At 36.4% G+C, this 15,988-nt stretch overlaps 2 protein-coding genes across 4 annotated transcripts; one reads left to right on the top strand and one right to left on the bottom strand.

Moving 5' to 3' along the window:
• LOC109726248 lies at positions 216–7,740 on the top strand. Of its 2 annotated transcripts, none has more exons than XM_020255768.1 (4): positions 216–422; positions 5,592–6,756; positions 7,080–7,163; positions 7,341–7,740. In XM_020255768.1, the coding sequence occupies exons 1-4, from the start codon at positions 246–248 to the stop codon at positions 7,412–7,414; spliced, it is 1,500 nt and encodes a 499-aa protein (XP_020111357.1). In that variant the 5' UTR covers positions 216–245; the 3' UTR covers positions 7,415–7,740. The 2 variants fall into 2 exon arrangements, with proteins under 2 accessions (XP_020111357.1, XP_020111350.1); XM_020255761.1 differs by having other exon boundaries at positions 5,589–6,756.
• LOC109706859 (probable ethanolamine kinase) lies at positions 8,487–14,938 on the bottom strand. Of its 2 annotated transcripts, none has more exons than XM_020227870.1 (11): positions 14,563–14,938; positions 13,444–13,535; positions 12,732–12,838; positions 11,694–11,799; positions 10,695–10,817; positions 10,453–10,580; positions 10,216–10,300; positions 9,958–10,063; positions 9,770–9,836; positions 9,144–9,236; positions 8,487–9,019 (listed from the first exon to the last, which is right to left on the bottom strand). In XM_020227870.1, the coding sequence occupies exons 1-11, from the start codon at positions 14,745–14,747 to the stop codon at positions 8,891–8,893; spliced, it is 1,221 nt and encodes a 406-aa protein (XP_020083459.1). In that variant the 5' UTR covers positions 14,748–14,938; the 3' UTR covers positions 8,487–8,890. The 2 variants fall into 2 exon arrangements, with proteins under 2 accessions (XP_020083459.1, XP_020083460.1); XM_020227871.1 differs by having other exon boundaries at positions 8,497–9,019; positions 10,453–10,544; positions 14,563–14,936.

Raw genomic sequence — 15,988 nt, 5'->3', positions numbered from 1 at the left:
ATATCAAAAAAATCAATCCAAGCGTAGTAACATATATCATATATTTATTTATGTAACACATAATAGCGTCAAAAGGCGTGCAGAGGAGGGGAGGAGGAGAGTTTGTGAAGTCGGCGATGGGGAGGGAGGCGGCGCCGAGTTCGAGTTGGGAGGGGGAGGGGGAGGTGGGGGATGGGAGGGGAGGGTTTTACGAGAGGTATATGGAGAGGCGGGAGGCGAAGCTGAGAGGGGATTGGTTGGCGCGGATGCAGCGGAAGGAGGCCCAGCTGAGGGCCACGTGGGAGCGGCTGGAGCGCCGGCGCCTGGAGTTAGCGCCGCCGTCCGCCCAATCTAACGGCGTTACCCTCTCCTCCGTCCGTTGTACGGCTCGGAGCCGCGCCGAGAGGTCGGCGCCGTCGACTGTGCAGAGCGCGCAAAGCGTGGTGAGTTAATTTTTTTCTTTTTTATTTTTTATTTTTTTGAAAAAAAAGAATTGAATTATGTGTTTGTGATGAATTATTTGATGGCTTGAAAAAGATTATTATTATTATTCTTATAATATTTTCGCTTTTCGAGTTAACCCGACATCATATCATGACACCTCGTAGGATCCGTTTGTTTATACGGTATAATTAGATACATATGCTGTTGAAAATAAATTATTTAATTATGCATAGTAAAAAAAAAATGTTGTAGGTACAAAAAAAATTATTTTGTTGCATGCAGTTGAGAACGAATATTTATAAATTTTATCCAATGATGTAGTTACCACCAATATAAAAATACATACTACCTTTTTGTTTAAAAGGTCATTATAAAGATAAGGTTACCTTATATTTAAAGTTATCCTCTACAGTTAGAAATGCTGCTAATTTGGACATAGTTTCAACAGTTGAGTCTCCTTGTTCAATTGCAGGTGTAGCATTTAAATTGAAATGCATCAAATCAAACAACGTTTGGATCTGCATATAGTTACAATTGTAATGCAGTTGTAACTACATACAACAAAACAGCTCATAACCGAGAGAGAAAATAGTATTCTGGCATCCAAACATAGAACCTCTAATATGTGCGAATACTTTTGCTATATAAAATAATTTGGAGGAATTCTTTAAAAAATACTATTCATACAGCGCTTCATTCAACAAAGTTAAGACCGTTCAGCAGTGCCAAATATGCCCCTAAGTTAACATAAAAAATATATTTATATATGTATATGTATATATGTATCCTTTTAGTCTTTTATATTAATATAATTGTGTACTTTATTATCCAATGTATGTATAAAGTTTATAATATATATATATATATATATATATATATCATATATATATATATTATATATATATTATTATATATATACTATATACGATGAGGATACTATGCGATCGGACGACGGACGCTCTTCCGTGCTTCCAGTCTTATTTTCGATGTTGCGGCTTTCGAATCGTCGATTGGCTCCGTTAAATTGACTAGTGAGTATTCTGGAGTTACCTAGAAAATAAATTTTATGATTTGTACATATCATTTTACCTCAGTGATCAAATTGGGCCTCGAAAATCAAACAAATTTCAATTGGCCGTTAATGAAGCGTTGCAAGTTTAACGGTGTCCCATAGAAACTATCCAAATCACGTGAATTTTGATAGGAAATTCTTTATACTATATAAAACAGATCAATATCTGTGATTTAAAATTTTAATGTCATATCTATTACATTTGTTAAGATTTTATTTTCCAGCGTTGATTTAAGCCCTCGTTCACTAGGACAATGATATCTTACAAATCCATAAAATTTTATTTTCTAGGTACTTCCAAATACTTAGGATCAATCTTAACGGAGGCGATCGATGATTTGAAAGTCGCAACATCGAAAACGTGAGTTTTGGAGCAGGAAGGCTCCGTTGCTCCGTAGCATAGTTACCTCACCTATATATACTACTTATAAAATATATATATATATATTAATATATATATATTATATATATATTATATTAGTATATATATATAGTGCGTCTGGTATTGCTTAATTTGGAGCACGGACAGTCTCGTGCTTTGCACGTTTTTTTCGATGTGTCGACTTTTCGAATCGACGATCTGGCTCCGTTAGACTTGATCTAGAGTATTGAAATAGCTAGATGAAATAAATTTTGTGATTTTTCGATATCCATTTGTTTAATGATCCGAAGGGGCTCAAATCAATAATTTTATAATAGCCGTGGTGATATAATATATACTATATATATATATTATTATTATATTATAATATATATATATATATTATATATTATATGAGAGGCTGTATGGCTTATGGAAGCACGAGCCCTCCTTGCTGTCCACTTCTGTTTTCGATGTTCGACTTCATCGACTCGGCTCCGTTAGAGTTGGATCTAGAGTATTTGAATACCTAGAAATAAATTTTGTGATTTTTCGATATATTTGCATCTAAGTGATCCGAAGCAGGGCTCAATCAATATATTTTAATGGCCCGTGGTGAGCCGGGTTGCAGGTTTAACGGTCTGTTAGAATATCAAATCGCATGATGAAATTTTGATATAAAATTCTTTATACCACTATAAAACGTTGAGACAATAACTTTGATCTAAATTTTAATGTCATATAATCATATTTTGTTAAGATTTTTATTTTCAGCGCGTTGATTTTGAGCCCTTCCGCATCACAGGCAAATGATATCGAAGAATCAGCCTAATTATTTTCTAGATACATCAATACACTAGATCAGTCTAACCGGCCAGCCGACGTCGATTTCGAAAGATCCGAACATCGAAAACAAGGTGGAAGCACGGAACCTCCGTGCTTCCATAAGCAGTCCTTAGCCGCAATATATATATATATATATTATTATATATATAATATATTTATATATATATATATATAAGTATATATATATGGTTTTCCTCAATTTATTGCTTTTTATTTTTTTAAAAATAAAAGCTATAGGGCCACATAATTATGTTTGATGAAAAAGGCTAATAATTACAAAAGATACGGTGTAGGTTGATGAAATGATGATTGTCTCTCATTTGATCTATGCTCTTGTTTTCTCCCTTAAGAAAAAAAATATGGCCAATTTGTATAAAAAATCCACTTAGTTTGGGCTTTTGCAAAACTGGGCCACCTTTTTCGATTTTACAGATTCGGTCCGTTTTTTCAGCAAGCTGACCAAAATACCCTTATTACTTTTTCTATTTCCTCTTTCTCTCTCCTCTTCGTTTCTCTCGTTCTTTTTTTTTCTCGCCGAAAAAGTAACGAAGGCAGAGGCGGAGGCGGAAACGATCCGCCTCGCCTCTCACCCTCATGCTCTCGCCCTCGGCCTTGCCCTCGCCCACGCACCCCCCCACCTTCCTCGCATCGGACCCCGCCAAGGCCGCGTCGCGACTTTTTTTTTAATTTTTTTCTTTTCTTTTCTTCCCCGACTCTCCCTCACCGTCTCCCACGACGACACCTCTCTCGCTCTTCCCCGCCCTTCTCGCTTCTCCCTTTCCCTCCTTCTCTATCGCCTCCGACGACGATGCATTTTCGTCGGTGCCGACGCCGACACCGTGGAGGTCACTGCGGCGCTACAGCCTCGGAGGAGGGGGGTCCTTAGCAGCGTCGTCGCCGGCGCTGTGGCTGTTGGCAGAGAGGGTGACAAAAAAAATTTATAGAAAAAACAGAAAAAAATAAAGATAAAAAATTATATACAAAGAAGGATGAAGATGAAATTGCATTGTTAATTGCAAAAAAATTATAAGTTGCACTACTTAAAAAGTAAACTGCAGCTTTAAGATGAAAATTACATTCTTTAAACGAAAATTACACTCTTTGAAAGATATTTACACTGTTTCTCTTCTTATTGCACTCTTTCAGATGTAAACTGCATCCATTAAGATGAAAGTTACACTCTTTAAACGAAAGTTGCACTGTTTCTCCTCTTGTTGCACCATTTCTCCTCTTGTTATACTATTTTTTACCTTAAACTACACCCCTTTAAGAGATATTTATACTGTTTCTCTTCTTGTTGCATTGTTTCTCCTATTGTTGCACCATTTTTCCTCCTGTTACACTGTTTTTTATCTTAAATTGTACCCCTTTAAAAGATATTTATACTGTTTCTCCTCTTATTGCACTGTTTTTTCTCTTGTTGCACTATTTCTCCTCTTATGCTCAGTGTAACAAGAGAAGAAATAGTGCAACAAGAGGAGAAATAGTAAAAATATCTTTTAAAGGGGTGCAGTTTAAGATAAAAAATAATGTAACAGGAGGAGAAATGGTGCAACAAGAGTAGAAACAGTGCAACAAGAGTAGAAACAGTATAAATATCTCTTAAAGGGGTGCAGTTTAAGATAAAAAACAGTGTAACAAAAGGAGAAATTGTGCAACAAGAGGAGAAACAGTGCAACTTTCATTTAAAGAGTGTAACTTTCATCTTAATGGATGCAGTTTATATCTGAAAGAGTGTAATAAGAGAAAAAATAGTGTAAATATCTCCCAAAGAGTGTAATTTTCGTTTAAAGAGTGTAATTTTCATCTTAAAGCTGCAGTTTACATTTTAAGGAATGCAACTTATAATTTTTTTTGCAATTAACGATGGAATTTCATCTTTATCCTTCTTTTTCTATAAGTTTTTATCTTTATTTTTTTTTCTTACTTCTTTTATTATTTTTTTGGTCACCTCTCTCTGCTAACGGTCACAGCGCCGGCGACGACGCCGCTAAGAACCCCCGCTCCGAGGCTGCAGCGCCGCAGTAACCTCCACGGTGTCGGCGTCGGCGCCGGCGAAGATGCATCGTCGTCGGAGGCGGCAGAGGAGGAGGGAGAGGGAGAGGACGAGAAGGGCGGAGAAGGGCAAGAGAGGCGTCGTCGTCGGAGACAGTGTAGGAGAGTCGGAGAGGTAAAAAAAAAAAAAGAGTCGCGGCGCGGCCTCGGCGGGATCGGAGGCGAGGAAGATGGGGGTGTGCGGGTGAGAGTAAGGATGCGCTGGACAAAATCGAAGCAGGCCGCCTCCGCTCTGTCTCTGCCGCTCTCTGGGAAGAGAAAGAAAAAAAAAAAACGAGAGAAAAAAGAGGAAAGAGAAAAAGGTATAAGGGCGCCTCCGCTCCGTCTCCGCCGCTCTTTGGGAAGAGAAAGAAAAAAGAACGAGAGAAACAAAGAGGAGAGAGAAAGAGGAAAGAGAAAAAGGTATAAGGGTATTTTGGTCAGTTTGCTGAAAAAGCGGACCGAATCTGCAAAAACGAAAAAGGAGGCCCGGTTTTGCAAAAGTCCAAAATAAGTGGATTTTTTATGCAAATTGACCAAAAAATATTTTTATACATAAAAGTAAAAGCAAGAATTTTTTTTTTAAAAAAGAGAAAGATTACGTATTCTTGCCAATGAGTTGAAGATTTTGCATTATTTTAGAGAAAAGGCTCTGTTGCTGTTGTATTCAAATTATCAGTTCTCGTGAGTTTGTACCTGTCACATAAGATTTTATTGATCTTTTTCTGGTTTGTTGTGCTGCGAATCTTACAAAGCAATCACCTGATTATAAACATAACAAAAGAGGCAGTGATTATATGATCATATCTTCTGAATAACAAGTTTTGATATCAGATTCTCTAATATTTGCAGCAGAAAGCTGTCTCCCTTCATGATGTGAGAACGAGTTGCGACGCCACTCCAAGAAGCACAAGCACAAAAATTCCGTCGTTTAGTAGAAGCGCTTCTTCCTCGATCTCTCGAAGTCCTATTTCGCACGTTCCGAGGCCTTCGTATTCTAATCAAGTGAAAAGAAGGGTCCAAGTTGAAACAAACTCAGTTCACAACGTCTCGGACCTCAGAAAGGAAAATAGAGTGCCATCGTCGAGCCTTTTAGCTCGAAGCAAAAGCGCAAGTGAACAAGTAAGCTCTCTCAAGCCGAAAAAGCCGGCGAGATCGCACTCTAGGAGGAATAGTTTGGCTAGTTCGAGTGAGTTCGAGTGTGTCGTTCCAGCCGCTGCAAGAAGTCCACCGAAACAACAAGATGAGGAAACTGTTCTTGTTGAAATCCAAAAGAGCGGTTCGTCGAAGCCGTTTTTGCGGAGAGGCAGTGGCATTGGTCCTGGTGCAGGTGCTTCTATAGCTAAACTGCGAGCCTTTCAAGTTTCTGAGACTCAGAAGGATGGAGATTCTGAATTGGTTATGGTTGGCATATCTGAAGAACTTCTGAAATCAGTCGAGGAACTTAAAGCCTTAGAATTCTCCGCTGATTTTGATGAAGTATCACTCAAATCTATTGATCCAAGATCACATAATCGTGGCACATATGTACCCATCAATGAAGAAAACGATCGATCTATTACTTCTCATTCCAAGTTTGATTCAACCGAGAAGGTCCGTGGATCATCGGGAGAAAGCTCAGGATCTTGGTACTCGAACGTCGACTCTTCTCTTTCTAATGGATCAGGGAGAGATGAATCAGTGGATTCTCCCTCTGTTGGTTCACGATACGCTGATTCTCAGCTCCTAGCCAGAAATAAAAGCGAAACTACTGAGAAGCCAGTTCTTGTTTCTAATACTTGCGGGGAATCACAAAAGGATGTCGCGAAAGGGTTGAGGAGGTTCTTGAATTTAGGCAGGAAGAGCAAAGGGAGAGAGAGCACCATTTCCGCGACCAATTCTTCTGTAGGTGATGAGGATAAAGAGCATGTCCATGAACTATTAAATTTCTCATCCAATGATTTGAAGAAGCATATTGTGGGATGCTCTACTCCTGCTTTGAATGGCCTAAGTGAGAAGGATCTCTTCATCTCCAAACAAGGTATGCTTCTGGCCCTTTCTATACTGTTTCTTTTGTTTTCTGGTTCCATCACATCCGTAATCTTGCTTGAATTTTAACTTTTGAAGCAAAATTTGCAGTATTTATATGGGAAGTTTGAGAATTATGAATTTAATTTATTGCCACAGTACTTTGTTAAGTGCTTTTTTTCCCCCCTGAAACACATTGTTGTACACTTATACAAGTTGAAGCTTCATGCCACTGCTAAACTATCAGTTGTTATCATTATGAGGCTCTAAGGATTCATCTATAGTTGCTAGTTTAGATTCTTGGATACATTAATCCAGTTAGTTTCTGTTTTGCAGATCACGCATTATGCAACTCGATGCCCATCTCAGCTGTAAATTTAGCGCTGCAGGAGGATCATCCATCTGGAAAATCTCCAAAAGGTAAAACTGCTAACTTGCAGCTCATTTCAGTCAGCATATCTGAATAGATTACGTATCTAGGTAGTAATTCAGACTATCAAAGTCATCTTTTATACTTTTTTCTTCAGCCTGTTTTATATTTATGTCTAATTTCAGTTATTCAGCTGTCATTTTGATTTATGTTCCTTCTCGTTGCAGCGCATCGCTCTTTCTTTTCATTTGCGACATTTCGTAGCAAGCTTCATGAATCCAAGATACAGGTAACAGGATAAAGGTCCATATTATCGGTGTTTGATCACAACCTTGAGAAATTTTCCATATTCTACTTCATGTAGTTAAGAGTGGTTTGGTGATTTGGGTCCCTGTTTCCACTGTCAATTTTGTGTGCCTGATGGTCCATTGAATTTATTAGATCAGCTCTTCCAAGAGTCTGGCAAAGTGTTATGATATCTGATATTGTCAAGATGATATGTATGAATAGCAGCAATGAGATACCAAGCAAATCTGATGTGCAGCGGCTGTTTCTGAGTTCTGCATTCTGTACCATGGCATTTTCTTTTGGGAGAGAAGGGATTGTTTGTTTGGAAACTGAAAGTCGGAGAGCAATAAATTTGCGAGTTTTGCGAACTCAACTTTGCCTCCCATCCCGCTAAAATCGCAAGGCCAATCTACATACTATTATAAGTGCGAGTACAGATGATCTTACAACTTTAGTGTTGAAATAAATACTGACGGATATAATTTTTTTGAAGTTATATTCAATCTCCAATATCCACAAAAACGAAAAAAAAAAAAAAAATCTAATTTGTTTAATTCATGGTATCTAGAAATATTAGCCTTATGCACTTTAGAAGATAAAAAAGATGACTTCCTATAGTAAATTTTTCCCAAAAAAAGAAAAAGAAAGCATCCCCATTGGACTCTTATCAGCTATAAGAGAAATTTACCATATACTCTTGAAAATTTACTATTAAGCTTAGCACATTTGAATGACGATTTCAAGTACACAGAATTTTACAAACAATAATAATATCACACACTTTCACACACAATACGGTATCCTATAAAGAGCTTCAAATCCGATATTTCGTCGCACTGGATCAATAGAAAGAAGAGCTACAAATCCGATATTTCGTCGCACTGGATCAATAGAAAGTGCTTCCATGGCGGAATTGCAAAGTAATATTTGTGTAATGAAGAACAATGAATGAAATGGCAACATAATTGTCATCACATAACATATGCAAAGATACAATTTTGACACCTGGAAGAAATAAATTAAGGTTCCTTTGATCGTAGATCATTCACTCTTGATCGAGAAGACTTATCTTAACGAGATAAAACTGAACGAAAATTTACGAAAAATAAACTTGCAAGGATCCAAACCCTTACATCAGTTTCTGCCACAAATTTCTACAAATTTATATGGGAAACAAAACCAAAGAATATGGGAAATGAACTCTGATTACAAAGATCTCAATAACTGTTCTATTCTGCTATTTATGTCGTAGAACATTCTGCTTCAAATGAGGTAAAAAGGAGAAAAAAAAAATACAGCAGCAATCTAGATGCAAGAGCCATAGAACATTCTGCTTCGAATGAGGTAAAAAGGGAAAAAAAAAAAAATACAGCAGCAATCTAGACGCAATAGGCTATTGTTGGTTTCATACCCTTGTGGCTACAAAAAATATGTTGTACAAACAATTGGACTGTTACAAACACAACAATGTAAGATGTTGTCAAGTTAATCAGCCGGAGCCCGAACCAGAAAGATATAGTTGCGCCAAGGAGAAACACACTTCCTTCTGCTTCTTGTATTCATCGTAACGAAGGAAAAAGTAAGAGAGATAGTTGAAATCGATCGGCGACACCTTAGCCTACATTTTTGATAGGAAATATAGTTAAGTTCCTGTAGTATGAATTTTGGACAACTTTTGAGAAAAGACGCTGCAAATTAAGAACGGATCCTGGTGTTTTTATACAATAATGATGAAGAGTCACCTGGATAAGAGCCCACAATGCCCAATAAATGTGCGATGCTAGCCTAAAGGTATTTGTTTCAATGTGAAGGGCTTCAAGATCTTTGTCTGGCACCTGTTAGAAACAGAGTGCTTTGAGAACAAAAATTGTTATAAAAGATAAAGACTAGAAAAAGAAATATTGAAGATGAAAAATATTTTCCTCCAATTCTCATAAGAATCCATAAGCACCATCCTAGAACATTCTAGAAAGAAGAAACAGCTCTTGGTGGAAATTGACAGTTACAGTGCAGAAAAAACATCAAGGTGTAATCAACAAATCAAGCCAAACAGAAAAAACTTCTTTAATGCTAATTAAGGTGAACTGCAGTGGCTATAGTGAACGGAGCAACACTATATTAAATTCAACTAAATATCATCCAAATGAGCAGATTGGCACAACCAAATTAACAAGAGAGATCTTTTACATTTTTCGATAATATGATTAATGTTGACCAACAAATTTATTATGAAAAACAAATTAACAAGAGAGGTCTCTTACATTTTTCAATAATATTATTAATGTTGACCAACGAATCATTATTGTTTTTCATATTCTTTCAGATTATATTATTAACAGCAGGTAAAGTCCAACAATAAAATTTGTACCTCATCTGGTTTATCAGGTTGCAAATAGCTCCTGAGGAAATGATACTGTCTATCCTTATCTGGATACCTACATCATGCCACATGCAAACAGCACATTACTTGGCTAATGGATGATAGTGCGTAACTGTCAAATCATGTCTTCTTTTGTTACAAAGATATAAGTGATTGCAGTGAAGATTGCAACTTACAAGCTGTAGTCACAGTCAAAGCCTGCATATTCATTGAAGTGATTTGCAATGTCGTATCCTCTATAGCTATATGATCCATACTCGAAGTCGATGAAGTAGAGTTTTTCTGTGAAAGTTATGTGACAGAACAACAAAGTGAGGTCAATTTTCTCAAAGATAAGATGAATAAAAAAAATATTTGACGAGACATTAATGCAGCATCATTTTGTTATAATATAGTGGAGACATAAATATCAATAAAAGTAGAAAAGGAACTACCTTCCTCATCGTTTAGCATCAAGTTTCCTGAAAGCAAGTCATTGTGGGCAAAAACAACTGGCGCATTCAGAAGTTCTGTGAGATCCTACCGAAAAATGCAACCATAAAATAAAGATCAGGAGATTCATCATTGTAATGATAGCCAATATTAAAACATCAAACATTGAACATTCAAATCAAATATGAAATTGCAACAAGAAGGAAGATGGAAACAACATAAGCAAATAGAAAGAACACCTTGAGTTTATTTATTTCCTCACGTATCTCATCAAATGAGATTGCTTCATACTTAGCCTGCTTCTCACTGTCATCAAACTTTAACACCGCAGCTGCAATCAAACCTTGTTTTTCAGCTAACAGAAAAGCTATCACAAGGAACAAAATGAATCCAAATGATATAAGGCCAAACTCATATGGATTACTTTATTCAAGTAATTATGTTAAGGAAAAAAAAAAAAAAAAAGAGTACTGTTAACAACCTTGCTTGAGAAATTTGAAGATATCGTTCCACAGTTGTGACTCTTTAGAACCTGGTATGTCCACTTGATGGAACTTGCGAAGTTCCCTGGCAATTGCAGCAGCAATTTTTGGGTTGCTCATGTCTGAAAATGTATAAATACATTAACAAGAGTTATGCAGCAGCCTCTTGAGGTTGTCAAGCTGGCAAGTTAATATATCATTAGTTGAACAAAAGCACAAGGATCAATACATTATATAGGAAAACAAGGGAACGAAGGGAACAGATAAGGCAGTAGCATTTAGATAAATGGAAGTATTAGTAACATCTAACACACAAAGTCACATTGCATATAAGTAACCCCTCATACCAATGTAACAGATGCCTAGAGGATTAGTCACATTAGAATGGTTTATTAATAACTGTTTAACCAGTGTATATTGTTCACCATCCTAAAACGTGGTAGAGAGAATTAGCAGCATTAAGAGCAATTAATTCAAAAGGCTCTGGAAACAAATATACCTAGCTATTAGCTAACATAAAAGAGATGACACCCTCTCCGGATAAGTAACTTGGATTTTGTCCCTCATCTGGTTTTTTTTTTTTTTTTTTCCCTCAAAAAAGAAAAGAGAAATTGACCATAGCCCATGATCTAATCGCATTCATACGGGAGAGAGAGGGAGCAAGAGAGAGGGGCACTTCTTTGGGTTCTGATGATACACGAGTCAACAGACTAGCAATTCATACACGATGACTATTTGGAATAGATTACTGATCCAGATTCCATCATCCAGCAGAACAGCACTCATTAGCTTAAGGCTATTAGAGCTCAGAACTCAGACGCTCATATTCTAAAACAGAACCTTAAAAATTAACCACCTGGGAGCATAAAGAGCCAACTTGAACTAGATTTACCGCCATAAGCAAAGTTTTATCTACTAAAGGAAAAATAAAAATCGTCGAGAAGGTATTGTTTCATCCATTTTCATTGGCAGTTTAATAAAGATAAAGAAATGCTTACCTGAGGGTGAGAGTGTCCGAGCATTGATAAATGACTGAACCATTCCATTTTTGAATATTCCAAGCAGTTCAGCGCCAAACCCTGCAGCTGAGAGATATGGTATGGCCTGGCCATGATAATGGTAACTGTTAAGCTCTAGTAAAACCTAATTCTATAAAGTATATATTTAGTTATTTAGAAAGTCTGCTAAGATGTTTAACATAGATGATGTAAAAATGAACAAAGGAACAAGAGGGATGAACAAGAAAAATTGATCGAAAAAGTGAGTTGTGGAGTTTGCTCAAACCCCCATAAAATTCAATTTGTAAGGAATGGCCATTGCTGTAAGCTTTCCAAGAGTTTCCAGAGAAACAAAAGCACAGATTAGCCAATATATCAACTTGAGATTCTAACGAGTCTTTGGTAAAATAAGTAATAGTAGCAGAATAGAAGAAAAGGCTGAGAAATTAAAAATGTCATTGGCATTTAGCTCTAATGCAAACGTCTAAGAACACCTTCTAGTATCAAAAGCTACTCAATATAAATGCAAACCAAGATATTGGTTCAACACAGGAAATATGAGTAAATTCATTGGCAAGAAACTTTGTTGTTAATCTGACCACAATTTCATCCTAGGATATTATATGACTAAGAATGGGAAATAATCAAGTAATAAATTCTAAAGATGAGTAAATCCATCCCTATCATCCTTACATAGTATTACCATCTAAGATCAATTTTCCAAGGTGCTACACCAAGCCTTCTCTTTACAACCCCTTAAAAAGCAAATGTGCTAAGCTATTATCAGTTTTATCAGTTTATCACTATCATCTAAAGATACAATCAAAGATCAGAGGTTTTAAAGAAAATAGACAGTATCAGATCTCACTGCCAACAATTCAAAAAGTCCCAAAAAGATTGTACAAAGCTTCTAGTGCTCATATCAATGGGAAAAGATGGCATAGCATTTAAATGAATATTAGTTCATTTGCAAAACTTCCAGATGATGCAATTACCCAAAACTTAAAAATTTCATAAGCCAAAATTTAGAGCACTAACCTTCAACTCTCTCTTGCGATCGATCACAAAGTCTGTATTCGGGCCATAAAGCCGTATAGTCAAAACAGAATCAGCAGCACTATCTTCTCTCACAGATACTTTCAGCACTAAAGAAATGAAGACCAAATGTCGTTAATTAGGTTTCGCACTATTAAGTGAACAATATTCACATTAAAATCAAACAAAAGGTCTGTTAATGATAGAGGACGCTAAACTATGACTATCTAGCTTTGTCTAGTATCTTATTAGTGGCAACACACAACAGAATGCTATTAACACTGGCGGATGCTGCAAACTGTACTAAGCACACATGTGATAGCCACATAGCAGCATACATATTTCGCGGGAAAATGTCAAAGTAAAATGTATCTGCATTAGGACATGCTCATATGTTGTCCAACCATAGTGTATTGGTCGAAAACACAGACAACACAAGCATAACAATTTTATAGTGCTATTATTGTCCAACGAAATCCACCTTCCTATGCATGTCCCTTCTATCAATTGACAGATTATGTTTGACAAGCAATTATCGAACCGACCAAAAACCATACGAGTCTCATCTTGTTCAGCAAAATGATCTCAAAATGACAATATCATCTCTTATCATTATAATTCCACAGAAACAAGGATGTGATAGCCTTTGGATTTGGTTGCCGAAAGAATAACAAGGGAATTACAAAATGTGAAAATCTCAAGGAGCAGAACTCACAGAGATTTGTGATACCGCCAGAGACCGTCTCAATGGAGACGCGCGAGTTGTCAAGAGAAGACCATTCTTTGAACAAATCCTTGCACAGGTCTCTGAGAAAAACACCCTCATATTTAAGTCAAGAATAAAATATAGGTGTATCTTATTCACTAAAAAGCAAATTGACTGAACATATATGCACCATAGGTGATCCAACAAGTCATCATTAGTAAAAAGGTAAAAATTAAGCTGCAAAATGATTAACAAAGTTTGAACTCAAGTTGACGATTATAGAGACATGCCAACGCTTTTTTGAGGATTTCCCAATTTTGATCGGCTCTAACTGCACACAAAGCCAATTGTCTTTTGAAAGGCATTCCTTAAAAGAAATGTTTCATCAAACTAGAATACTCTTAGTTCTTCAAAATGACCGCTGATGGATAATGACAAACTTTTCCTCCCTTCTTCATTCCTGGATTTGAGGTCACTAGTTAACTTTTCTTAAAATCACCTACTAAATCATTTCATGTTCTCTTCTGAATGTCAGTCTTGATTCTTGAATATATACTGTCATGTAGTGTTATTTCCAGAACTTTCTAGAAGCCAAAGTAGCTGAGGCATCCGAAATTGCGGGAGAAGAAGTAGAAAAATGTGCAAAACAGATGTCAACCATATCTAAGGATGCGATTTCACTAATGTCACAGTTTCAAACATATAAGCCACCTCAAACACAAATTTCTTTGCTTCCTCTTCTGCAAGAAATTTCTAAATGATTTGAGCTAGTTTCTTTGGGCAACGTCCTCGCACACGAATGGACTCCAAAAATTCTCTAAATATCGAATTACTCACATAAACAGAAAATACCTCAATTACTATGCTAGTTTCTTCCTATGTCCAGTAACTGTATCATATGAATCTCAAACGAATCATCGAGCAAATCCCCCACAATTTCTAAGCAAAGCAGCAAAAGATCTCACCACTTAATCAACCAAGAAAAAGAAAACAACGAAAATGCCCCAAAATCCACGATCCGAACATCACCAAAATCAAATCACATCGGGCGGAGCAAAACCCGCGCGAACCCTAATTCTCCGAAAAGCACGAGAGAGGCGGAGATCGATCCGGCACCGGGGCCCTTACATGATCCGCGGCTTCATCTCGTGGAGCGGGAGGGAGATGTCGATGGCGAGCGAGGACGACGGGATCCGCGCGGGGACGACGACCCCGCTGCCGCCGCCATTAGCGCTCGCCTCCTCTCCTGCTCGGATCGACTTCTCCATGGCCGCGGCGACGACGTCGTTCGAGCTTCGTTGCTCCGCTCCCATCGCCCTCTCCCTCCCTCTCTCTCTCTCTCTCTCTCTCTCTCGTGCTGCGAATAGAATAGAAAAATGGCGGAGGTAGAGAGAGGGGGAGGGCGTGGGATTTTATTGGGAGCCCGATGCGCGCGGGGAGAGATTTTGGCTTGCAAGACTCGCGCGCTTGTTGAAGAGCGATGGGGAATTACGCATGGGTTTCACAAAAATTGTAAACGAACAAATTTTTTTTATATTTATATTTATATTTATATTTATTATATCTATATTTTTTATTTCAATATATTATTTTTTAAAATTTATCATATAATAATTTTCTCTTCATTATTAGGTACGAGCTTTAATCCTCAACCGGCTTTAAGTTTTCTATATATTTTTCTCCTTTTTAACTTAAATTGAATCGAATCTTTCTTTTCTTTACTTGAATTTAACCGCTTTTTATTGAATATCGGTTCTTCTACACCAACTTAAATTTTCTATATATTTTCTACTTTCTTTACTTGAACCAAACAGAATTTTTCTCTTTTTTTTGAACCGAATCGGATTACACCTTTATATTAGGCCGAACAATTTCTCTTCCGCTTTTTTTAAGTATTATCTACATTCGTCAACAAAATAAATTTCATCCTTTATCGCCTATTTTTTCATCGTTATTTTCCTTTTTTTTGTCCTATTTTTTTCTCTAATTATCTATCCGTGCACAGCATAAATTAGTATACTATAGTTGTTTATGATTGTTACATGCTGAATAATAGAATATAAATTAAGTACTCATTCAATGTGAGCACAATAAATTATCTAATTATTATCTCAATTAGGTTCATCCAATAATATGGCAAAACAATAATTTAATTATCGTACTCATATAAATATTTCTTTTGGTAAATTTTAAAAAAGTTACAGAAAATTGATTATTGTCCTTATGTAAAACTTTCTGTTCATCATCTTTTTTATATTTAAAAATATTTATTATAATTATCGATATGATATCTCACTCAAACAATCAAAATAAAAAATATAATGACTAAAAGTACTTAACATACTCTGACCAAATAGTAAATAAAGATCTCTCAATTTAATTAAACTCTCTACAAAATAAAAGCCACAAAATAAATAAAATTAAATATTATTACAAATTTTATTAAAATAAAAATAAATTTCACTTTACTCCACTATAGTTTAGCCTATTTTTATTTTGTCACCTTATAATTCAAAAGTTATATTTAACTATGCTATAGTTTGGTACATTTTCA

The sequence above is a fragment of the Ananas comosus genome, linkage group 2 (assembly GCF_001540865.1).
Source record: "Ananas comosus cultivar F153 linkage group 2, ASM154086v1, whole genome shotgun sequence".
Lineage (NCBI taxonomy): Eukaryota > Viridiplantae > Streptophyta > Magnoliopsida > Poales > Bromeliaceae > Ananas > Ananas comosus.
This window is presented reverse-complemented; position numbering and strand designations above follow the sequence as displayed.